Genomic DNA, 26,577 nt, shown 5'->3' with positions numbered 1-26,577 from the left:
TCTAATAGCTGCTGTGACTTAAGGAGAAAAGGAAGTGTTTAATTATAAAATTAAGAAAAAAACTACAAAAGTATTAGGAAAGTTATATTCTTAATGTATTCTAGAACTACGCATGTTACACATTGACTAATCTTTTCTTTTAAGCTAATTTTTAGAGAATGAGACCATGTTGGTTCAGTCATATGTAAGAACTTGGACCTCATTATCTATGTAAGTGATGTATAAACAGTATTACTCTGTTCCATAGGATCAAGAGAAATATGGATTATTAAATGTAACAAAAATTGCTGAAAATGGGAAAAAGGTTCGGTAAGTACACAAGTCATTAATGTTCTTACGTGATTCATCTGATTGAAATAAATTAAAAATTCTCAATATAATTATTTTAGTATAAACAATACGTTCTGAAGAATCTCTCACCATTTGTTTTCTATGTAATCATATATGTAAGATTGTCATGAGATTTATGAAAATGTTCCTTTGTCTTGACATATTTCCTAAGTAATACTAAGTTAAGAGGTAATGAGGCAGAGGGTTCTGAGGATTCATTTGCTTTAATATTTTTTTTTCAGTAAGCAATAAATGCACATGGTAAAAAAACAAAGGTAGACTAAGTATTGAGTGAAAAGTCAATCCCCCAGCCAGCATTACTTCCCCTCCCCAGAGGCAACCATTGTTAAGTCTCCTGAATTCTAGTGCTTTCCTCCAGAGATAGGATATATATGTATATGTTTGTATGTATAGAAATTAATTTTCTAAACATAATCTTTTCACAGTTTATCTTGGAGATGGTTTTACTTCTTGCTTGTAGAGCTGCCACATTGTTTTTAATCTACTGCATCGTTGTATATTGTTTGGCTGTACTGTATAGTTTATTTACCCATTATTTATTTGCAAGTTTTAAACTACACTTGTCTATTGGTAGACATGTCAGTTTATCATTTTTGCTAGTACATGTAATATTACATTTAGCATCTTGCATGACTCATTTTGCAAGTATGCAAATCTGCCCATAAAATAAATTTTACAAAAAGTGGAATTGCTGGGCCACTTGCAAAGTCATTTTGACAGTTTTCCAAATTGCACTGTAAGATATTGAATCCGTTTCTGCCTCCAGTAGCCGTGCATTCCTGAATACCTTTCGCCAGTTTAGTATGTTGTTAAATTCTTTGATTTTTTGCCAGGAGAGAGAAGAGAGAAAATGATATTTTTATTTGCATTCCCTTTTAATAGGTTACAGTATCATAAACTGTTGGTATTTCCTTTTTGTTGAATTGTCTCTTTATACCCTTTGTCTGTTTTTCTATTGGATTGTTGGATTTTTTGGTTAATGTGTAGTACCTCCTAGTGATTTAAGGAAATTAACTCTGTGCAGTATAAGTTGCATTTAAAGAGTTTTAAATTTACATGTAATTGAGTTTTTTGGGTTTGCTTTCATGGAACTATTTTTTGTCAGACTTTGGCAGTTAGATTTTTTTTTAAGTGCTCTGAAATAGCTTTATAAATACTACAATTATGTATCCCTTAAACTGTTCTTTGGTAGAATTCAGTTGTGAATTGAGTCTTTATTTTTCTTTCTCCATTTTGGGAATATGTAGTGCAGATAGCTCTTGGGCTACTTTCTTTGCTTTTGTTGTTTTTCCTATGATAGTAGCCTTTTAGGTTTTCTGCTTTTGGAATACTTTTTTCAATTTATATTTGCCTAAGGAAGTCATCTATTCCATCATCCTCAAATTTATTTACATAGAGTTGAGCAAAATCTTTAATTTCCTATGTATTAGTGGTTCTTAAACTTTTTGGTCTGAAGACTCCTTTAAATGCTTAAAAATTACTGAATATTCTAAAGAGCCTTGGTCTATATCTATAACCTTATAGGTTATATCTACAGATACTGTGAGAAATTAAAACAAATTTTAAGGATAATTTTTTTTTAAAATACCTATTACAAATTGACACAAATTTTTTTTGAAGAAAAACTATGTTTTCTAAGACAAAAAACTTCCATGAGAAGAGAGGCATTGTTTTACATTTTTTGTAAATCTTTAGTATTTGGCTTAGTGGAAAACAGATGAATTTTCATCTCTGCTTGCAGTCTGTTGTGACATATTATTTTGTTTGAAGTATGTGAAAAAAATCCTTTTCACAGCTGAAGGTGGAAAATGGAGGAATGTTTTAAGATATGTTCAGATAATTGTGTATTTTCCTGCTGCTCCGAAACTCTACAAATGGTAGTTTGTTGAGGGTTAGTTGTAGTGAAGACTCTGAAAAACTGCCAGTGAACGGTTCATACTCAGATTTACATTAAAAGCCGTTGGTCTTTGTTGCACCTGAGTGAATCTTTGCCCGTGCTTAATTTTATAATATCTTGTAGGTCATTTGTAAAATACTAGTTCACTAACTTTGCTCATTTCTCAAATGTTTACACATTTTATTTTATAATATCAAAGAATCACACATCAGTACTGTCAGAAAAGTATTGGGAAGTTGTCAAATCCATTGTAGCAGATGCCAGGTGTTCCAAAATTCTACTTTCTGTTTTAAAGCTTCAATTTTTTTTATGGTGGTAAAAAAAATACGTAAGTTTGCTATCTTAACCATTTTTAAGTGTACACCTCAGTGGTGTTAAGTATATTCACATTGTTGTGCAACAGATCTCTAAAACTTTTTCATCTCATAACGCTGAAACTCTATACCTACTAATTCCCTCTTCCTCCATCCCCCAGCCCTTGGTAACCTTTCTGCTGTTTCTGTGATTTTGACTACCTTAGATATTTTGTATTGGTGGAATGATATGTTACATGTATGATTTTTGTGACTGGTTTATTTTGCTTGGCATGATGTCCTTGAGGTTCATTCATGTTGAAAGTTTTGTTGTTGTTGTTTTTGAGACAGAGTCTTGCTCTGTCGCCCAGGCTGGAGTGCAGTGGTGCGATCTTGGGTCACTGCAACCTCCGCCTCCCAGGTTCAAGCAATTCTCCTGCTTCAGCCTCCCAAGTAGCTGGGATTACAGGCATGTGCCACTACGTCCGGCTAATTTTTGTATTTTTAGTAGAGATGGGGTTTCACCATTTTGACCAGGCTGGTCTTGAACTCCTGACCTTAGGTGATCCACCCGTCTCGGCCTCCCAGAGTGCTAGGATTGCAGGCGTGAGCTACCGTGCCCAGCCTCATGTTGAAAGTTTTAATTTTTTGTTGTCTATAAATAATATTATTTGTTTTCTTTGAAAACTTCATTTATTTTTAAGATAATGTTTGCCTGCCACATATCCAGATCTGAATAACTATAGTATGTACATCAGTTGTTCTTTCAGGAGAAAAAATGGGGTTCCAGGAAAAAAAAATGTGACTAATTCACCTTGCAACTAAGTCACGCAAGTGCTTAGTCCTTGAGGCAATAATCATTATTTCACTATTTATATATTCAATATTTGTTCTCAGATATATATTTACTAGTTCTACAGTTTTTCTCATTTTGAAAATTGAACTTAAAAAGCTTACTTAAAGTGGAAATAGGCTAATTTAAGTATTTTTCATAGTAGGGAGTCAGTAGATGATATCTAAAGAAATAGAAGACTGAGAATATAAAATGAATTTACAAAAAATTAAAATACTTCCAAAATATCTTCAGATCCGGAAAATGAAATAATGATGACAGAAAAAGCACCATCTGTAATATCAATGTCAGTAAATGTAAATGGACTACTCATCTATTGAAAGAAAAAGGTGCTCAGACTGAAGCATAAAAAAGCAAAACTTAACTAAATTTTATATGTAAAAGAAACACCTAAAGATGATTCAGAAAAGTTGAAAAAAAAAAAAGCAATAAGTTGTGTCAGAGGTATAGAAAGTAAAGCAAGACTAGGGATATCAGTAGCAAAGTTCATCCTAGGGGGAGAGCATAAAGCATTACGAAGGTAGTATTTAAAATGGTAAAGCATGTGGAGAAGTCCACAGTGAAGATGTAATTATTAGGAATCAACATTTACCAAATAAAGTAGCATTAACAAACATAACCAAAAAAATACAGCAAATAAATGGAAACATAGAAACTTAGCAGTAATTAACTTTATTTCACTAGTAGTAATTAACTTTATTTCACTTCTCTTAATCCATAAAGTTCAAGTAAACATAAAAAGTAATTTAAAAAAAGGTAAGTCTTATTGATAGATATTAAATTCTACATTCTGAAAACAGAAAATAAACCTCCTTTAGGGTTTTTTTTTTTTTTTCTGGGAGACGGAGTCTCACTCTGTCACCCAGGCTGGAGTGCAGTGGCGCGATCTCGGCTCACTGCAAGCTCCGCCTCCTGGGTTCATGCCATTCTCTTGCCTCAGCCTCCCAAGTAGCTGGGACTGCAGGTGCCTGCCACCACGCCTGGCTAATTTTTTGTATTTTTAGTAGAGACGGGGTTTCACCACGTTAGCCAGGATGGTCTCGATCTCCTGACCTCATGATCCACCCGTCTCGGCCTCCCAAAGTGCTGGGATTACAGGCATGAGCCACCACACCCGGCCTAGAGGTTTTTATAAAATTGGCCATATGTTTGGCTGTAAGGATAGCTTTAATAAATCCCTGCAATAGACAGATTTGACATTCATTTATCTTCCTAGCAACTATGTCCTTATATAGGGTAATTTTAATTTATTTTCCTACTTGTAAACACTGATTCATATCTGCTGTTTGAAAAGTACTATGCTAGGCCTGAGGTAGATTTAAAAAAAAATAAAAACTGTTTTCTTTTTTCAAATAATTTACAATTCCTATGAGAGAGAAACATTTACATAAAAATCTCTAATATGATAAGGGAGAAGTTGAGGGGAATCTGGCTGGGGTGTAATATTCAAAAGCTTTAAAGTTCTAAATGGGTGAACTGATAATACATATGCTATGTGAGGCATACCTCCGTATCTGGAGATAGGATAGTAGATAAGTGGACAGTTTCTTTAAAAGCCCCATATTATACCAAAGTCTTAACATTGGTTACCTCTAGAGTATGGATTAAAGAAGAAATGGGATTCCCTTTCCTTTACACATTTTTGTATTCAGAGTTTTTGCGTACCGTATACGTGTTACTTTTGTAATGTAGGAAACATTTTGTTTTTAAATGTCATGTGGTCTATCAGTGTACAATTCATTGTATGCCTGTAATGCACCTAGTACCTACTACCTGAGTACTCCAGCCCAATTAGGGGAAGGCAGATCACCAAGAAATGTAACACAGTCTGTATAAAGAATTAGGTGAGTGAGGGAAGCATTTTTGTCTAATTTTTACTTGTGAGTAAGAATTCTTGACAAATACAATATTCCATTTGTGTGACTTTAAAATAAATTAGTGTCTTTGATCACAAAGTGCTGTATTAATTTCACGTGAACATAATTACATGCGTCATTCATTCATAGTTATTTCTGATAACTTCTCTGATTAACTTCATTTGTTTTGGGGCCTTCATGATCAGGTTTGAACCATAAAATGACTGTAAATTTCATTAGTATCTATCTATCCCCAATAAAAACAATTAAAATGTCAACAAGGGCTGTAAATCATAGATAACATTGATAAGAGCTAAGTAGGTCTTAATTTTTTGAATTTGGCTGAAAGAACTCGAGATTGGAGCTTTAATCGGTCATCTTTATAATTACAGAAAGAACTGGTTGTCTTCTTGGGCGGTGTTGCAGGGTTCATCTTTACTTTTTACCAAAACTCAAGGAAGTAGCACAAGTTGGGTAAGTATTTCTTCTCTTTGGAGATTTTATACATTTAAATTATGTGAATAGTATTGTACCTGAATTTCAGGAGGTAATTTCCAGAGTCCTTTTATTTACAGCTAGTGTGCAAATAAAAATAAATAAAATCTTCTTAAAGATTCATTTTAACTTATGAGAGAAAAAGGGGACTAAGTAGGACAGTCTAATTAGTGGTGTTATTAAAATCAACAGATTCTGTTTTATCCATTCAACTGAAAAGTGGGCTTATTACTTGGGCATTATAGAGCAAATACATTTCTTGATTCATTTTCAGGATGTTAAAGCTTTGCTGTGTTTGTGACTCTGCTATTTCAGATATTTAGTCAGAAAATAAGCAGTAATATGGCAGGCTGTATCTTGAATTGTGATCTGACCATTGGTTACAAATCAGTGATTCAGGTGTCAGTGTCAGGATTGTCAGCCAGCTTTCAAAAGAAAAAGAAATGTCACCATTACTTGTGGGATTTTGAAGCTTTTTATATATTTGAGTGCTTACTATCATTACTCTACTCTTCAGTTATTTGTAATGCAAACATTAAAAATTATAATTTGTGACATACAATAGCTACATTTTTTGAATGCTCATTATGTATCCCACATATGTTATCAGTGCAGAGGATTGTGTATATATTGTCTCCTTAACGCTGGGATAGCTATTGCTCTGATTTCGCCCTTCCCCCATCATAGATGAGAAAATGAGGTATAAAACAGTTAAATATAATAATTCGTTCAAGGTCTTACAGCTACCAAGTGGCAGATATGGGTTTAGAACTTTGGCTTTTTGGCTCTAGAATCCATGCTCTGGCTATTTCTAAAAGTTTTTGGTAATTGAGTTTGAAGTGCTAATGCTCAAGTAAAATTTAAAATGAAATTATTGTAAATGTATTTGGTCTACCTCATATTCTACCGTAACCAATGTTTTATTACAATTAATGGGTTTCTTTAAAATTAATACAAAACCTATGGATCTTATGTTTGATGAAAGAAAAGTCCATTTATAAAATTTAAGCAAATTTTAGTCATCCACATTTATAATGCAGCCATGCAACATGGTTCTGAACCCCAAATGGCACAGAACACATTAGTCCTCAGCTTCTCTGATGAGAAAACCTAAAAATCCACATGAATTGAGCACAGATGTGAACATTCTAGATCGTTTCTTCTGTTTTGTTTTACTTATCTTTTAATTGGCTCCCTGTTTAGCCATTCCAGTGGAAATGACCTGTGAAAGGGTTGAAATTTTGGTTTGATATATCTTAAAGTAAATGGATAATTACGTCTTTCTCCTTTTGCTCAAGGTGAAACGTGTGGGGCTCTTTTATGTTAATGCATTTCTAGAGGACTGTGTAATTGTTTCTTTCTTCCTATTTACGGCTCAACTTTTATTTCAAATTGAGTGAAGAAAATGGATGAAAGAAAAGGAATGGAGAAGCAATAAGAGATTAATAAGTCATTTTTAAAAGAATCTGAAGAAAGCTGGATAGTGTTCACTTATTTGATAATTACTGATACTTAAAGATTGAAGGTTGTAGCAGGAACAGATGAAGCCAGTAGACAGAGCATCCTGTAGGTCGGCAGGTTTGTATGTGATTTAGATGAAATGAAAACTTATTTTGAATTTAAAGATGTTAAATGAGTACCTTCCAGTACATAATCATTAGTACAGGATGGTTACATTTTTTTTTTTTATTTAAAGTTTTCACTGTAGAAGATCTTACACGATTCAGTACTCATGATTAAAACTAATACTGACAAAGGAGGTGAGGTATTTCTGTTTATCAGCCAAGGTTGTATTACTTTGTTACCATGTGGCAATAGCCGAAACATAGTTTAAAATTTACTGAGCTAGCCAATTTGAAATTTTAGAATTCTCAATGAATTTTTAATTACAGGGTATCACTATTTTAGTTTTTACCTTTCAAATGACATCTTATTACTATTGATATAGTATTAATATAATCATTTCAGATAGGTATAATTTTAAAAAACATAACCACACCATTTTATAGTCTCAGTAAAGACTAAACGATTAAAGATGTAGTAAAATGCTTGGTTGTACAGTCAATTCTTAATTTGTATTTTATGGCTAATTTTAAAACCTCAGACTGTTTTGTTTTCCCCATTGCTACATATTTAAGGGAACGAGAACTAATTTGAATGGCTAAGTGAAAGGAAGTAAGATTATTTAAAAATCATGTAAGTGTGTATAATGTATTATGACCCAATAATCATAAATATCAAAATTTAGAGAAACATACAAGATGCTCTTTAACTCTGGAATTGAGATTATTGAAAGGAATGTTAAAGAATTCTAGCTTTGTTGAATTCTAGTTGAATCACCAACTAGATCTGTTATAGGTAAAATATATTCTCTTTATACAGCAGAATCACATCTTACCTGAGGATAAGATTCTAAGGCTAAAATGTAAGCCAAAAAACCAACAGTCACCTCAAGTGAAAACTTTCCTTGAATATTCGTTAGGAAGATGCTATACAGAAGCTGATCTCTAGCAGAGCCCGTATTTCCTTTGGTGTTAGAAGGAATAGCTTTTCCTTCAGTTGAGTTTGAATGGCTTATATTAAGGGGCCACATTATAGGAGAAATCTATATAGTTCTTTAAAAATTAGATTCACACTTAGTACAAAAACTTGAGAGCCGCTTGAGGAAATAGCAGGTTCAAATCTTGTACTCACTCCAGGGCATGTACTCATTGATGGAACGCTGAGCACAGTCACCCACGCTATTCAAAGTTCTATTTTTAAAAAATTATTCATGGTTCGTATTGATTTTTTTTTTTTTGGCAGAGAGTGGATGGTTAAAATTGAGTAAATGAAATGCACGTAGGCTTCATGCAATTCCACTTTATAAGAAATATTTTACATTGGTGCTGTCTCATCCAAAAATCTAGTGAGCCTTTTCTTCTCCTCTAGGACAGATACCTTCCACTGGTTTTCTGGAAAACAGTTATCCACTGGATTGCTATATCAGTAACATAAACTTGTATTTGTTTTTTTCTCACCTCATTTCACCTCAGAAATGTATGTCTGTATGTTTGTTTGTTTGTTCAACAGACCTAAAAGCCTGCTGTGTTCTGGGCATTGTTAAGCTTTGGGTTTAGAAAGAAATAACATGGTCCCTGGCTTCAAAGCTTACGTAGTAGTGGGGAAGACTGACAAGTGAACAGGTTCAGTGTGACATGACATATGTTGTGCTTCTTTTCAGTTATTATTCATCATATTCCTTGAGCATTTAAAAAATCAACCCATAAATATTGGTAGTTATTCAAACATTCGTTTGTACATGCTTTCATATTTCTAAAAATAGTCACTCTTTTGGGCCAGATAATTATTTGTTGTCGGTGGGGGCTGTCCTGTGCATGGTAGGGTGTTTAGCAGATGACTGGCACCCCGCCTCTAGTTGTGACAACTAAAAATATTTCCAAACGTTACCAGATGTCCCCCAGAGGACAAAATTCCCTGTCTCCTAGAGGAAGTATCAGTGTCCTAGAGGAAGGGAAAGGCAGGCTAGATGGTAGGGCTACTCCCAACAGATGACTTGGAAAGGGACACCAGAAGATACTACTCGACAGGTAACGAGGAGGAAGCTAGGGGATTTTGGACAGGGTCTAATCAAGATCGTGAAGGGCCTGACATGATTCCTCCCAATGGCTAACACAAGTCTGTTTAAGATAAATTCTATAAAGCATTCATCTTAAAAATGAAACATAAATTTATATAATAATCATCAGGATAAATTCTAGGACCTTTGCAAAGTTATTTGGAAGTTGAGCTTTGCTTATGTTGTATGTCTGCATATAGAATTGTATCTTTGTCTTGTCTGGTTCCATTATGCTTTTTTCTTGTGTGTCATTTTGCTGTTGTGCATTGTTATGACATCATCATTTTCTTCCCTTTTCCATCAAGTTCTTCTGCCAACAAGGCTCAGTCTCTGAGCTCTTGCTTTCGCTGCTTTCTTCTTGGAAAAACTCTGTCCGTCGTCGGCCTGCTGTTGCATATGTAAAGTCTGATCCTGTTTCAGCTGTCACTGTATGTGTTCCTGTTGCATGCCCTTTGCCACAATAATTGTTTTCTTTGCCATGAATACATTGGTGGGGAAGTTGATTACAGTAGAGAAAAGTGGGACTAGATTTTGGAAAATAATAACTAACAAAATGTTGCCAGCTGTACTGATTGCTTTTTTTTGGTTTTTTTTTTTTAGCATTCCATGTCATGTCATTGTATTTATATTTAATTGCTATATCTTATTTGGTTGCTTATTTGTATCTTAGCTTAGAGCTACGCATCTACAGCGTGTATAATGACAATAAATTAAATAATTGATTTTTGTCATTTTGTTAAATGTATGTTCAAGTTTGATAACATTTGCAATACATCATTTCTGCTCAGAAAGTTAGGCCCAACATATAGCTTTATGTTTAATTTGTCTTTTGATTGACAATGGTACTTCAGGCAAAGACTTTGTAGAATACAGTTACAATTTCTATTGTGATTTTTATTATGATTCCACAAATAAATTCCATGTAATATCTCAAAATTTTCATTGACTCCACTAATAAATTTTATGTAATCCTAAATTTTGTTTAAGTTCACACTGATAGCTAAAAAAATGTAAAAGGGAACAGGTTGAGGCAAACTATTTTAAATGTGAAGCTCCCGAATAGAGTTACTGAGATTACAAATAGTGAATAAGTTATCACAAAGTTGGGTAAGATAATTTCTAATGACAAGTTAATTTGAGCTGAAAATATTTTAGCAAATGAAATTCTCTGTAGGAAATATTTATAACAGATTTTTATGATCTTTAGATTATAATTCAGTAGACTTTAGAGGTTTTAAAACCTTTAAACTTTTCAATACCATAGGAATGTTACTTTTTATTCTTAGTTAACAGACTAAACAAATTTAAAGATGTCAAGGTACAGAGTAAGTGTATATTTAACATAAATTTTCTACTACTTTTGCTAATCTTTTCCTTATCTAGTTAACAAAATATAATAGCTAGCTAAGCACTTCTGAACCCACCCGTAATAACTGTCTTCCCATTCTTTCATTAAATTGCTGAAGCTTTATAGCATCTGTCTCTAGTTAGTTTCTGACAAAGATAAAAGAACATGGGACTTAGTGTTTTCTGTTTCCACAAGTTGTTGTTAACAGCGTAACTACTCAATAAGGAAATACTTTTGAAAGCACAAAATCAGGTTTAGAGAATGTTTATTAGGTGGAAAATGCACTTGTTATCTACCTGATACTGTTTATTACATATATAAGAGTATTGCCTTTGTGTACATAGCATTTTACATAGTCGTGTGTAGTGTAGGATAAATTCCAAGATACAGAACTGCCAAGCCAAAGTATACATGCATTTGTAAATTTGCAAACATAGCATTACCAGTTTTTCTTTTCTAGGAGTAGTTCCAATTTATATCCCACTTGCATGTGAGGCCTTTTTAGTCTATAGCCTCACCAACATAGTTTTGAAAAAAATTTTTCCCACTCTGATGGGTAAAAAAATATTTGTTTGGCTTTTTATATATATATATATTTTATATTATGATGGAAGTTGAGTCATTTTATTTTGTTTTCTATGAATTGTGTATTCATATATTCTAGATATTTTTCAATTTTAAAGTAGAAATTGTTACTTTATAATAGAGAAAAAGAAGAATTTGAGAAAATCTATTTGATTTATTGTTAATATAAAATTGTTCTTAATTATTTTTGAATACACATGTATGTGAGTATCACATGAAGGTTTTTTTTCTTTTTCAAAAATGAAGTTCGGCAGTAATCAGTCCAAACCAGAGTTCACAGTGGACCTCAAGGGGGCAACAATTGAGATGGCTTCAAAGGATAAATCCAGCAAAAAGAATGTATTTGAGGTAATACATTTTTTTCTAAGTATAACACATTCTAAACTGTAGTAATTGGAAGTTCTGTTTTTTGAGCTATTTTGGGAAATAGTCTTTCATTGTGACTAGTTAAGGCAAAGTTGGTGATTAAGTTAGATGGTATTGTAATTTAAGAAAAAACTGGTGTAAAAACCGGCTTTATTTGCATAAGTTGTTTGAACTCAGACTGTATATTACAAGCCTTTGTTTCACAAATCCTATCTTTTCCCAGCGATAATAAAAAGGATGTGGTTCCCTTTACTTACCAAATCTAATATTAAAAAGTAAATTAAGGGGAATGTTGATAATGGGGAGGCTGTGTGTGGGGGTGGGCAGGGGGTGTATGGGATATCTCTATATCTTCTCAATTTTGCTGGAACCAAAAACTGGTCCGAAAAATAAAGTCTTTTTTTTTTTTTTTAATCTTTCCATTTTACCTTTTAAAACCCTCCCCAGTAATATATGATCTGTATTAGTTACTTATTGCTGCATAAGAGACCACCTCAAAACTTAGTGGTTTAACAAAAGAACCATTTTGTTTGCTCAGCCTGGCCTGGGCTGAGCTGGGTGGTTTTTCTTCTAATCTCACTTAGGACTATTCATGAGGCTTCAGTCGTTTAGTGGCTTGATTGGAACTGGATGGTCTAAAGTGACCTCATGGCTAGTATTGGTGCCAGCTGTTGGCTAGGCCTCCTTGTCTGCAAGATCTCTCATTCTCAAGGGAGCTACCCCAGGCTGCATCAAGTGACGGCCTCAGGGTTCCAAGAGGGTGAGGGTGGAACCTGCAGGGCTTCTCAGGGCCTAGATTTGGAAGTCACACATTACTTTCAGAGTATTCATTGGTTAAGACTGTTCAGGGGGCTAGCCAAGTATTCAGAGTTGTGGGAAGAGAGGCAGCCTATTGACAGAAGAGCAACAGTATCTGTCCCATTCCAGAAGGGTGTGGTTACAGAGATCCAAGACTGATTTTGTGGACAGCCTTCCAGATCCCAGCCTCTTTTTGTAGTCTCATGTCTCAGGCCTTTCCTGTTTTGTTGTGTAGACAGATTGGTTTAATTGCTGTTTTCCAAGTGGAGCCCAGGTTTTCCGGTTTGTCTGATTTTTACTCTTTATTGTTCTGCCTCGAGCACCAACCATGCCAGTCTCACTGTGCCAAATGCTCCCTTTCTTCCAAGACTCATGACAAGCATCACCATAACAATGACGCTACTTCATTTATAACAATAAATATTTATTTAAAAATAAATATTTAAAAATAATATTTATTTAAAAATAAATATTTAAAAATAATATTTATTTTAGTGTACTTGGGTTATCATTTGTCAATTATTTCTCTCATTAGATAATTACAGTTTTTTTTCTTTTTCCCTTAAGTAGAGAGACTGTGTTTTTCCTTTAAATAAGAACCTATAACAGAGCAGAGTATCTTATGTGCAGTACACATTCAATATTGGTAAACTGGCTTGACCAACACTAGAAAAGTACATGAAAGAAGTCACTACTTCCTGAATTAGCCTTGTAGCTTCAAAAGGTAAATCAAGAATAAAAATGGTTTCATGGTCAAATAATTTTGGGAAGCAGTGTATATTTTATTTCTATCTTAGAAAATCACAGTGCACTCTAGAATATCAAAAGCCTGCGACATCTTGAAGGAGAGAATCTAGTTAGGTTTTCTTCAATCCAGTATTTTCCAAGTTAATATTATATACCCTTTTCAAAAATTTATTTTTTGAGGGTACCTTTTTAAAACATTATTTGTGAAACTATGTTTGAGGAATATGTCTTTCAGAAAGTTGTTTGGGAAGCATTGCCATATCTTCCTCCAGGAAAAAAAATCAGTTTTTAATCGGAAAATGGGAGGAGTGCTTTCCACAAACGTATCAAAATTCTTCCTCACTTAAGTGTAAGAAACTTTGCAAAACAGAGATTGTACATAAATTAGTTATTGCCTTCATATAGAATAAACATAGTATTCTTGCTTCAGCTCATGATCTGACACTGAATTTAGTAATACTTCCGCCCAAAAGGGGTGTGACATTTATGCCTGCTCTTTGTACTAAGCCATTATATTTACCTGCAAAGTAGGAAATATTGAAAGTCTTTATGTATTCTTTCTTCTGTATTTTCTAGCCAGAGAGAAAAAAATTTCTCAGGTTGTGTAAAAATGTCATAGATTTTATTTCTTTATTCTAATTTAGAATGCACCACTTTGAACGGATTTTTAAGTGATAAACCTACTAGTTTCAGCAGGTTTTATGGCATTTGTGTGATGGTGTTTGGGATCCTAAATTATTAGATTTTTATGAAAATTTATTATGAGAAACAACTTTATGTTTTTTTATTCAATTGATATTATTGTAAACCAAAAAGGTATTCTATAGGTGTGTAGTACTTTAACCTTGCGTCGTTTACATAATATATGGCAGCTACTCTTGGTGGTTTTGTTAACTTTGAATTAAAGGTATTCATGTATTTTGCTGAAAGCACAAACCAACCATACTTTTTTTTTTTCTCCCTGCTTTTCTCTAAAGCTGAAAACTCGTCAAGGAACAGAACTGCTAATTCAGTCTGACAATGACACTGTTATTAATGATTGGTTTAAAGTTCTTAGTAGTACAATCAATAATCAGGTATGTCTTTGACTTAGGTAAAATTTTTACTTCAGAGCTGTTTTTCTTTTTTTTTTAATTGCTTATTCGATATCCAGATTGCAATCTATATGTGAAAAGGTACTTTATATGTTTGACAGAGATGGAAAAAACAATGGTCAATTTAGCAGCTCCCCAGGGCTGGTGAATGATTTAACATTCTCACTTATGTGATGTTTGCTACCAGTGGATTTGAAATAATGTTCACATCAGGCATTGGCTGAAAAGAAATAGTTCAAAAAGAAGGGGTAAATGGTGCTTACTACATAGTATTATTCAATAACTGAATGAGTTGGAAATAATACTATTTGATGGAAGAAGTCTGAGGCGAGCTTATGAAATGAAAGAAGCTGCAGTCTCTTTATTAGCACTTTTTCTTTTCTAGTGACAGTAATCTAGTTTTTCCACCCCCCTCCAAGCTGTTCAGTACCCTTGTGTTCCTAGTATATTTCTTCTTCTTTATATACAACAACCAAAAAGAATCCTGGGTTCATATTCTGCAGGTATGTTAGTAAGAACGTTAGTAAGCAGCTGGGAGCTGTACTTTTTTTTTTTGAAACAGGGTCTCGCCATCACCCAGGCTGGAGTAGTGGCACAGTCATAGCTCACTGCAGCCTTGAACTCCTGGGCTCCAGCGATCCTCCCATTCAGCCTGCCAAGTAGCTGGGACTACGAGTGTGCACCACCGTGCCTGGCTTGTACTTTTTTTACTCTGTATTCTCCTTTTCACCTTTCACCATATGGGGACATGGCTCTTCATTGAGGATCATATTATATTAATGACAGAAATGAAAGATACTACTGATGGAAAGTAAAAGAGAACTTCACCTCTTCTAGCAAATTAGTTATGAAGCTATATATAAATTCTTCGTTTGTAGTTTGTAATATTGCATGATGTTTCTGAATCTTGTCCTTTCTTTTCCGTTTATTCCTGAAACCATGAGGGCAGGCCTTTATATCTTAATACCAAAATAAGAGTAACCTCCTAAACAGTTTTTTCCTTATTTAATCTCACCTATCGCTGATTCATCCTTAATGCCATTGCCATATGAAACTTCCTCATGTCAATTTTCTAATCCCTACTGCTCAGAAACTTTCTGTGATTCATTAAAATTCAACGGTGTAGGCCCAATCTATCTTTTCAAAATGCACTTTCTATTTTACCCAATATGGACTTTCAGCTCTAGTCACAGTAGTCTGTTCACTGTCTCTTGAAGGCAAGTATGCGTGCATTCATTTACCAAATATGTGAATGCCTTATGCACTGGGGACATAGCAGCACACAGTCAGATACTGCACTTTCCTAGGCTGAGATTATAGCCACAGACAGATGATTATTCAAGACAGATAACAGTTAATAAAATGAAGTGTGATGAGTGTTATGATGGTAGGGGTGTACAGCATTCTATAAAAACACCGATTAAGTAGGGGCAAACCTAGTGTATTAGTTAGGGAAGGCCTTGCAGAAAAAGTGGATTTTTGTTTTGTTTTGTTTTTTAATTGAGACCTACAGGCTCAGGGAATAAGCCAAGTGAAGAGAGATGATGTTTTTTATATATATATATATATATATATATATATATATATATATATATATATATATATATTTACACACACACACGTTTCTTTCTTTCTTTTTTTGAGACAGTCTTGCTCTGTCACCCAGGCTGGAGTGCAATGGCGTGATCTCAGCTCACAGCAACCTCCGTCTCCTGGGTTCAAGTGATTCTCCTGTTTCAGCCTCCCAAGTAGCTGGGATAACAGGCACCCACCACTACACCTGCCTAAGTTTTTGTATTTTTAGTAGAGATGAGGTTTCACCATGTTGTCCCGGCTGGTCTCGAATTCCTGACCTCAAGTGATCTGCCGGCCTTGGCCTCACAAAGTGCTGGGATTACAGGTGTGGAGACACTGCACCTGGCCTATATTTTTGATTAAGAAATTTTAAAATACATACTGTTTCCAAAGTGTCAGAAGATACCAAGGACTAAATGTAGCAAGAGGTGCAAGAACTTCGCAGGGAAAATTACAACTCTTTATTGAGAGACACTGAAGAAAACCTAATTAAGTGAGAAGTATATTCTGTTCATGTGTTTAAAGATTCAATAATGTAAAGATATAATTTTCTTCCAAATGATTTATAGATTTGAGATTTTTGAATCTCATTTAAAATCCCAGTAGTTTTTCTGGTAGAACTTGACAAGCTTATTCTAAAATTTATATAGAAATGCAAAAAGCTAAGAATACCTAAGACACTCTTGAAGAAGAAAGTAAAAAGACTTGCACTATCATATGTCAAGTCTTTAAAAAGCCATATTCATTAATAAAGTGTGGTATCCGTGCAGGGATAGGCATACATACCTGTGAAACAGAATAAAGAACCTAGAAACAGACTCACGTACCTGTGGACACTCTATGCCAGATAGAGCACTGTAGAGGAAGCAGATGGTGCCGGTGCAGCTGGGAATCCAAGAAAAAACTGAAACCCTTCCTTAAACCATCCACAAAAATAAATTCCAGGTGGAGTAAAGATCTCCATGTGAAGGCAGAGCAGAGGTTTTTAGCTTTGAGAACTCAGTCATTCTTTAATCTGTACAAGCGACCTTAGTTATAGATGAGGTCTACGATTTCTTTTCTTTTTTTTCTTTCTTTCTTTTTTTTTTTTTTTTTGAGACAGAGTCTCAACTCTCTTACCCAGGCTAGACTGCAATGGCGTGGTCTTGGCTCACTGCAACTTCTGCCTCCCAGGTTCACGCGATTCTCCTGCCTCAGCCTCCCAAGTAGCTGGGACTACAGGCGTGTGCCACCATGCCCGGCTAATTTTTGTATTTTTAGTAGAGGCGGGGGGTTTCATGATGTTGGCCAGGCTGGTCTCAATCTCATAACCTCAGGTGATTCGCCTGCCTCGGCCTCCCAAAGTCTTTGCTGGGATTACAGGTGTGAGCCACCACCCCTGGCTGCTCTAGGATTTCTTTCAGTTGACAACCATGAATCTGAAGTATGAGTCTTGTCCTGTTGTTACAAGGTAATACTCTTGTCAGGTCCATGTGTAGAAGTCTTATACTGTTGTCAGAGAATGTAGCTCTATTGTGTTTTTCACCATAGATTATAGCCTTAACCTTTTAACTGTTAGTGTCACTAATATACAGTTGATTAAAATGAGGCAAGATAGCCTCATCATCAGTGTAAACTTACCCATTATCCTGTGAATTTTCAGCAATAATTTCTTTTTTAAAAAAATCAAAATTGATGCCATCTAGGGAGAAAAAAAGTATCAAATATCTAAGTCATAGATACTGTATACTAATTGGTTTCCTAAAATTGTTTGGAAGAGTCATTTACCATAGTCATTGTGAGAATTATGCCATTCCAACTATAGTAATACTAGAAGTGTAATACGTGTTTGGGAAATATCTAACCAATAGGCAGTAGAAACTGATGAAGGAATTGAAGAGGAGATACCGGATTCACCAGGAATAGAAAAGCATGATAAAGAAAAGGAACAAAAGGATCCCAAAAAGCTTCGTTGTAAGTTGTCTTTTCCATATTTTGCTAAGGATTTGTGCTTGTTCTCTTAGCTTTTTGAAGGTTTTAAATACATATATAAAAGCTGAATGGAATGTCCAATGTTACAAAAAGGCTGTGCAGTTAACCAAGTGCAGTCTCAGTGTGTCAGCGCTCTTTCTTCTTGTTAACTCATTATTGTCGTTTTTCAGCCTCGTAGTATGCATCCTATGGCATCACATTAATTTTAAGGTATTGCGCTACTTTCAGAGAAGAGGTATAGTGCATTTCTGTTGAGGCCTCTAGGAAGCTGAACTTTATTGATTTAAAAATATGTACTTACTGTTTAAGATTCTACATAGAATCTTATACTTTTTAAGAAGTCAAAAGTCATGGAATATGTACCATAATTTCCTACTGGACACCAGGCATCCGTCTCTGGACTAGGATGTGTCTGTGCATGTAAACAAATGCATGCATTCCTATCTCCAGATCTTACTACAGAAAGGAGCATAGCAAAAGCCAGCAGCTTTAAGAAAAGCATTTTCTAATGTTGGCCCCTTGTGAATTACATTGCTTAAATAGGCCGTTAGCTTTGTGACTTGGTACTTTGTTCAGTCTATTTTAACAAATCCACATGTTTAACTGAGAACTTTTTGGCCTTCATATTAACTGAATGATTAGAAAATCAGTACTACTTTTCTGTATTTCTAATGAACTTTTAGGCCTATTAATGACATTGTCAACAGGTAGCAATTTAACATAAAAATGTGAGTATTTTTTATTCTATATTATAGATTCTTCGTGCTCTCAACTTTCCCCAAATAGAATTATTTTCAAGAAATATACCTTTTGAATTTTTGTTACTATAACAGAAAAATCAAGACTAAAGGCAATGGAGGACATTTTCCCTGTAGTCCCATTTGTAGCTCAGAGTACAAATAATTATGATGAAAGTTAGCTTAAAATACAAGTATAATAGTTATGATGGTTATATGTCTATATTTATATCTCTATATATCTGTGTGTATCTCCAGTTTTCTTGTTCAGTGAAGATAGGGATTGTTTTGTTTGTTGTGTATTTTATTTATTTTTACTTTTTGGTGGTCATTTTACCTTCTAAAACTGATGGAGAATCAATAAAGATAAGTAGTTAATCATTTATGAAATAATGAATATGTTAGAGTAAATTAGGGATGTCTTGGCAGATATACCATAGAAGGTACAGTTGTCATCTGTTTTTAGTGATAAAAATGAAATGTTTTGTTTGGTTTATAACTTTGAAATGGGGTCTGTGTTAATGTAATTCTTCACATCTTGTCCTTAAACCACATTAAAGTTAAAATAACTGAATTGTACTGTGATCTTGAGATATGAGGTTAATATGTTTTGCATGCTAGCTGGAAAAACTTGTATCAAAAAAACTTCATTTTTACAAATGCTTATTACCTGTCTTTTTGTCTTAAGCCTTTAAAGTATCTAGCATAGATTCTTCAGAACAGAAAAAAACCAAGAAAAACTTAAAGAAGTTTCTTACACGACGCCCCACTTTGCAAGCTGTTCGTGAAAAAGGTTATATTAAAGGTTGGTAGGAGAAGTATTGTTGATAATAATGAATGTTGGCCTACATCATAAATAAAATGTTTCAAATTAAAAACAAACATTTTCAAACAGTAAGAATATTATTCTTTATTCAAGTACAGTGATTAAAAGACATTAAGTAATTAAAATAGTTTTTTTTTAAGTTTATTTTAACTAAAGCAGTGGACAGACATAAATAACAAACTAAACTTTTAGAAAGCCTGTTTCAGAGGAACTACATGGATGTGATGGGTGGCAGACTTTTAGAAATTGTGACAATGAAAAGTTTAGTTTTGAGATGCAAAGATCACAATAAATAAGAAATTTTGAATATCACTAACAATAGAAAGAAAGAAAAATGAACAAATAGTTTTTACCTTTGGCTGTCATTTAAAGTAATTGAAAAATTAGCATAAGGTGTTTTTTTCTAACTATTTGCTTGTTATTTCATTTATAAGCACTATAATGGACTAACAGAATCTTTTTTTATAGGAAAATATTCTTTAAAAAAATCACATTACTTGTGTATGTAGTTCTTACGAGCGTGTTTAATTCCAAAGGTAAAATTTTCTAATACCTGACTTAAAACAATGGCATTTATTCGTAAATAATAGTAAAAGTAAAGATAATATAGTCTATAATGTATATCTCTGTCTCTGATTATTATGAAGTTTCTAACAGAGACCGTCTATTTGTGAAGCATCTGCATTAAAACACGCAAGCAAATTTTATTAAGAAGGTATTTAAGGCCAGGTGCAGTGGCTCACATCTATAAACCCCCCACTTTGGGAGGCAGGAGGATTGCTTGAGTCCAGGACCTCAAGACCAGATTGGGTAACATAGAGAGACCCTCTCTCTACAAAGAATTAGTTGGGTGTGGTGGCACACACCTGTAGTCCTAGCTACTTAGGAGGCTGAGTGGGAGGATAGCTTGAACACAGGAATTAGAGGCTGCAGTGCAGCTATGATTGCACCACTGTCCTCCAGCCTGGGTGACAGAGAAAGACTGTCTTGAGAAGAAGAAAAGAAAAAAAAAAGGTATTTAAGACTTCTAGGAAGAGACTAGCTAATTAAGTAATTCAAATTAGCAACTTTAAGAGTTGTGGATAACAGGTACTCTCCAATAAAGCATATGAATTTGTATGATGAGTTTAGAGTCTTTAAAAACTTAAAAAAAAAAAAAAGCCTGGCAAATAAGTGAATAGAAACTGTTGCTAATTTGTTCACCAGGCCTTTTCCCTGAGAAATATAAACTGTTGTCACTTTATGTCCTTATTCATCACTTCAAATTGTTTGTTTTCCTGAATGTTTACCACTAATATGGAATTTCAAAACTGTTGGGTTGAAAGATTAATCGAAGAGTATTTGAAATGTATTTTGTGAAGTCAAATGTTGGTACGTGATGGGCGGGCATATGCTTATTTTAATAGTTTTAAAAATAATCAAGTATTTACTAAGTGCTAGGCACAAGCATAGGTGCTATGAATACCTGTTGGTGTTCAGGAACTACATGGTCCTTTGTCCTCGCCCTCATGAAACATATACTCAAGTGGGAAGTAGACAAGATAATGTGAAATAGTAACAAATGCTGTGAATCTAACACAGTAATAAAATAGAATGTGTCTAGAACTGGGTTCTCTTAGGTAAGGATGGTCAGAGGGGTTATTAAAGTAGGTGACATTTTAGCTGAGACCAGGAGTGATAAGAAGGAGCCAAATTGGGTGGAAAATTGCTTTCTGCAAAAGCAGTAGAAAGTACAAAGAATTTTCAGGCAAGAGTGAGTAAGGGTGTGTATGAGTTTGGAAACGAATTGTTTGAAGTGAAAATGAAGAAGTAGGCAAGATGCCTATTGCATAAGGCATAGGGCCATGTTAAACAATATTTGGTTACATTGGATGTTTCTGTTGCACTCTGAATGGTTAGCCATTTCATGAACTGAATTTCAGCAAGGTGATTGACTTTTTAAAAATAAATCTTTTTCAGATCAGGTATTTGGATCCAATCTCGCTAATCTGTGTCAGAGAGAGAATGGCACAGTACCAAAGTTTGTGAAGTTATGTATTGAACATGTTGAAGAACATGGTAAGAGAAGGATTTTGATTTTTTTTTTTTAACATTAAGCAAACCAGCTTCTTGTTTTGCCATCAAAATTCCTAGAATTTTGATGATTTTGAGTGATGCAACCAAAAGTTCCTTATAGTCCTAAGATGTTAAGAAAATAATTTTGTTTACAAAACACTTACATGTTTACACCTGTTTCAAATTAAGACCTCTCCAGGCATCTACTGAATGTTTGGTACTCACAGTTAATTAAGTATATGCTATTCTTTGAAGCCATTTCATTTAAGCATTTGCTTAAAATGAAGAAGGTAGTGATTGTGAAATTGAGCTTGTTTTTAAGAAATAATTTGACAGTGTATAAGATCTGAGGAGATTGTTTACTTACTAAGTTTCTTCTGTTCTAAAAATCAGATGACATTTTAAATGGTTAAGTCAACCGCAAATGTCTCATGAGATAAAAATTTTTATGTCATTTTCTGTAAAATAGGACAAACTAATTTCTATTGTGGTTAATTTAAACATAGCTATAATATTTATACTAGTTTTATATACATTAGTATATTGTAATCACATTAACTTATCTCTGTATATCATGAAAAAAAAATTTGTACAATTAAAACACATAATTCAATTTGTAATTTCTGCCAATTACAGATCTCTTGTCCCATTGACTCTTCTTGTCAACATGGCAATAGGGATACTACACTATTGTCTTAATTTGAAGCTAAATGAATAGTACATTCGATAATGTGCTTTAGTAAATTTGTACACTATTATCATTTAATGAATACCTGAAATTTCGGGGCTTAATTGTATGAATTTCAGATGATTCTGTTTCACATATAAAAGAAAATAATAAATTATAGCAAATTATGTATTGTTTTTATAGAACCATTAATTTAGTGGTTATATTAAGTTTACTTATTACAAACACTTAATATGACAGATGCTTTCAATAAAGTTTTTACAATATGTGCATTTACATTATAAAATGATGTGCAAAATATGCATGGGCTGATTTTACCTGCTGACTTCCTTTAATTTTGAATTATCCCCAGATGTTTTCAGAAATTTGAAATTGTTAGTGTTTTAAGATTAATGAAACTATTTCCTTGAGCTGATTCACAGTCTATATGATGAGCAGAGTAGAATTACTGCTGTTTATTAAACAGAATTCAGAGCAAATCTCCATCTCTCTCCCCTGCCAAACATCTACCAGAAGCCATTTAGAGAAAAAGAATATTTGCCCATTTGATTTTAGGCTAATGCTAATGAGTGAGAATTCTGACACATGCAAACGTGTTCAGAAGAGGCAAACAAGTACTTTAAACACACACACACAAATTATTATTGTCTCTTAGGTTTGGACGTTGATGGGATATACAGAGTAAGTGGCAACCTCGCAGTGATCCAGAAACTAAGGTTTGCAGTCAATCACGGTAAGCTTATATTTACTGTTGTTATTCAGATGCATCACTCATAACTTTTTGAACTGGCTTAAAGTAATTTTTTAAAATGTCCAATTCCTGCTGTTTTTCAGATGAGAAATTGGACTTGAATGACAGTAAATGGGAAGATATTCATGTCATTACTGGAGCCCTCAAAATGTTTTTTCGAGAATTACCAGAACCTCTTTTTACATTTAATCATTTTAATGATTTTGTTAATGCAATTAGTAAGTATGTAATTCTACTCAGTTTTTTCTAGATATTGAAAATTCTTTGCACAGATTAAGCCACCCAATTTTTTTATCTTACTTTAAGCAAGTATTTTCAACAGATTGTTTTACTCCAAACATTTTAAATGTGACCACCAGATGTCACTGTGTATTACCAAATATCAGCTTCCAAACTGTGACATTGCTTTCAGTTTCATAAGAATTTGCTGTAAAATATCTGGTTATTATCTTTTTTCAGAGCAAGAACCAAGACAGCGAGTCGCTGCTGTTAAGGACCTAATCAGACAGTTGCCAAAGCCAAACCAAGATACAATGCAGATTCTTTTCCGACATCTCAGAAGGTAGGAGGACTGCCCAGTCATGGGATGTGGTATAGCACAAGGGGAAGCAGGAAGGCCTGTGGGGCCAGGGTCACTCAGACCCAGTTTGGATCCCAGCTATGCTATTTGCTGTCTTTGTAACTTGAAAAAGTTACTCAGCTCCTTTTAGTATCAGTCTGTCATGGGTAAATGATTTGCTATGAAGAATACAATAAAGTAGGTATTATATGTGAAGTATTTATGTAATGCTTAGCACATAGTAGGTGTTCAGAAATTGTTGCTAAGGTTAATATGAAGATGAGATTGGATATTAATCGAAGTGTATTAAGTTACTGTCATGGTTCTAGGTTACTACATAGCCACTTTAATAACCGAGTTCTTTCATCTGATAGAAAGTACACTAGAATACTAAAACAAAAAATCCCAGCTAGAGAGAGTTTTTTTTTGAAGAAATAACATAAAATGAGTAAAATGGAAAGTTTAATCTCCACACCCTAATGAGATTTTTTTCCCATCAACTTAATGGAGCAGTCATTGTTACCTGAATTGTAACTCATACTTAAATGTTCTATTTTAAAAACTAAGCTAAAATATCACACATTTTAAGTTTGTTAGAGTATGCTTAATTGTACCTTTCAGCTGTGTTTGTCAAAAAGAAAGCTTCACATGGCATTTAGACAGAATTCTACTTGGTTAAATAGTTTATGCATCACCTTAGGAAAATAAGTATTACATCTCTTTTTAAAATGCAAACTGTTAGGTTTATAATACCATTTGAAGAATTTTCCCTCTCTCTTATTTTCTCTTTTAACAACTTCTTTTTTTCCCTTCAGAGTTATAGAAAATGGAGAGAAAAATCGAATGACCTATCAGAGTATAGCAATTGTTTTTGGTCCCACTCTATTAAAACCAGAAAAAGAGACTGGTAATATAGCAGTTCATACTGTGTACCAGAATCAGATTGTAGAATTAATTCTTCTGGAACTGAGTTCCATCTTCGGACGTTGATTCTTACTGAAGACAACCTGTGGAATAGAAGCTGGATTCCATCAGATTTCAAATGTTTATACACAATGTATTTTATTTTTTGGACCAAGCAGTGACTCTTTGATTTTGCACTTTTTTTTTGAGGGATCAGAAGGGAAGGGGAGAGTCAAGATGTGTGTTAGGCCCTCATATTTGCTGCTTTGTTGCAAGTTGATATAACTGCGTGTAATTACGAATTCATTTTATCCTGAATGTTTGCATTTCATACTCTGAATTTCAGTAAAAATCAAAACTTAAGATTCTAACCAGTCATATACACTGGATAATTTGGTAAGAAAACTGTATTTTTTTTCCCTGAAATTGGATAATGTACTTTCTTCTCAAGATTCATGACCCGATACAACAATACTTACTATCAGTTATGTTGAAAAGGCTCTTGGGCATTTTAAACAAAATGAAGTATATCCATTTTGAAACCTGTATATTTCTTTTTCGGGGTTTCTGCATGCAGTGGCAGTCTTAAGTGCCAAAATTCATTATAACCCCAAAATAACCCCTTGACGAAGGCTTGCTGTCTTTTACTGTGTTACACAGCATCCTTACTGGATATCTTAGTTGCTTATTTGGGCAGCACACTAATATTACTTAAAACACTGTGATATACTGGAGTTTTAGTTAGCTTAAGTCAGTTCAGGGCATTTTAGGGCTGTCTTGCTATACTGAATTGTAGCTAACAATCCTATCTAGTACCATACTGAGTTACTGGTATGACCCTGTGGAAACACACATTATTTTATGTAAATATAGGCTAAAGACTTAATGTCCTTTAGCTTGTGTATATAATTGTGTTGTATAGTCTCAGAGTACATTCTAACCCTACATTTCTAATCATATTATTGGTAATCTTTTCTGTGAATATTAGGTTTCCTCCAGAAATAGTCCGTTATTTGGGAAAGTTAACTGTGTGCACTTTTAGATATTAACTACATTTACAGGCAAATCACTGTAATGAGAATGGTACTGGAAAAATACTGAATAGACTTGCTAAATGGCATATGCACTACAAGAGGAACCTTTTAGGTTATTTAATATGTACAGAAAACAGTAGAAAAAATTTATTACAGAATTCTAGTTCCAGTATGAATAGTGGAAACCCATCTGTAAATTAGATGGATGTTGGATGGAAAATGACATTGCTAAATTGGAGAATTTCTTTTTACCTACTAATGTAGATTGCTTTGTATAATAAAACACAGGGTTTGGAAGGTTTTGTTACAGGGAGCATGGTCTGTTGAAGATTTTTAAAATGTATTTTTCTAGATTAACTTCTGTACATGAAATGTCTAATAAAACTATAAGAGGTTTAGAGATTTTTCCATTGGAAATGTGCATTTTGGTTTCTAATTTTTTTGTTTTTTCATTTACTGGCATACTCTTATACCTCATTTTTAAAAATCAACTGAATCCAATATTTCCTGTGGCAAATAACACTTTCCTCATTTCATACCTTTTCTCCTCTCTTCCATGCCAACATTTCTCCACCCACAACGTACACTTTTTATTTCTCCATCAATATTTGAAAGCGAGTGATTTGTGACCAGGATTTTTTTTTCTTAGGGTTGCATTTATAATTTACAGATTGCCTTCCTTGGGAACAAGTATTTTTTTGTATGAGCTGTCTAAAAACCTCTCACCTGAATTTTGTGGTAGAAATTCTGTATTTGTTGTTGTGAGCGTGTTAAATTGATAACAAACCAAACTACTTGATAGCTAAAGCAGATTGTTTTGGGTGGGGAGAAAAAGCCCTAAATCAGAATGTTTATATTTGCCTAAAGATGTCCTTAATAACACAATATGCTTTAGATCTTGCTTATATAGTGATTGTATACCAGGAAAACAATTAGACTCAAATCAGTGATGTTCTTGCTCTTGGTGTTCATGAACATATATCAAAGATTAAAATTGTCCTGTGTTTCTTGTTTCAAGGTACGTACGTGTGTGTGTGTGTGTGTGTGTGTGTGTGTGTGTGTGTGTGTAGTCTTAAATGTTTTATTAGTCTACTGCTAATCAGTTTATTGTAATATTGTGTGTACAGTGAGATAAATGTCTTATGTTTTCATCCTTTGTGAATTAAAAATTCTCAC

The 26,577-nt window shown here is 33.8% G+C and overlaps 1 protein-coding gene across 14 annotated transcripts in view; it reads left to right on the top strand.

Annotated features, from left to right (window-relative positions):
- Positions 1-25,818, top strand: part of ARHGAP12 (Rho GTPase activating protein 12) — a 128,347-nt gene extending 102,529 nt beyond the window's left edge. For all 14 annotated transcript variants that reach the window (XM_009245242.4, XM_063727268.1, XM_063727267.1 and 11 more), the window contains 11 exons: positions 248-309; positions 5,643-5,724; positions 11,544-11,645; positions 14,186-14,284; positions 17,728-17,830; positions 19,274-19,390; positions 21,371-21,469; positions 22,810-22,887; positions 22,989-23,123; positions 23,365-23,467; positions 24,280-25,818. In XM_009245242.4, coding sequence (XP_009243517.2) covers positions 248-309; positions 5,643-5,724; positions 11,544-11,645; positions 14,186-14,284; positions 17,728-17,830; positions 19,274-19,390; positions 21,371-21,469; positions 22,810-22,887; positions 22,989-23,123; positions 23,365-23,467; positions 24,280-24,454 — 1,155 coding nt within the window. In that variant the 3' untranslated portion in view covers positions 24,455-25,818. The remainder of the gene's footprint in view (positions 1-247; positions 310-5,642; positions 5,725-11,543; positions 11,646-14,185; positions 14,285-17,727; positions 17,831-19,273; positions 19,391-21,370; positions 21,470-22,809; positions 22,888-22,988; positions 23,124-23,364; positions 23,468-24,279) is intronic.
- The last annotated feature ends 759 nt before the right edge of the window (positions 25,819-26,577 follow it).

Source organism: Pongo abelii, chromosome 8 (genome assembly GCF_028885655.2).
Source record: "Pongo abelii isolate AG06213 chromosome 8, NHGRI_mPonAbe1-v2.0_pri, whole genome shotgun sequence".
Taxonomy (NCBI): Eukaryota; Metazoa; Chordata; class Mammalia; order Primates; family Hominidae; genus Pongo; species Pongo abelii.
The sequence above is the reverse complement of the archived record's forward strand: the minus strand, read 5'-3'. Positions and strand labels throughout refer to the sequence as shown.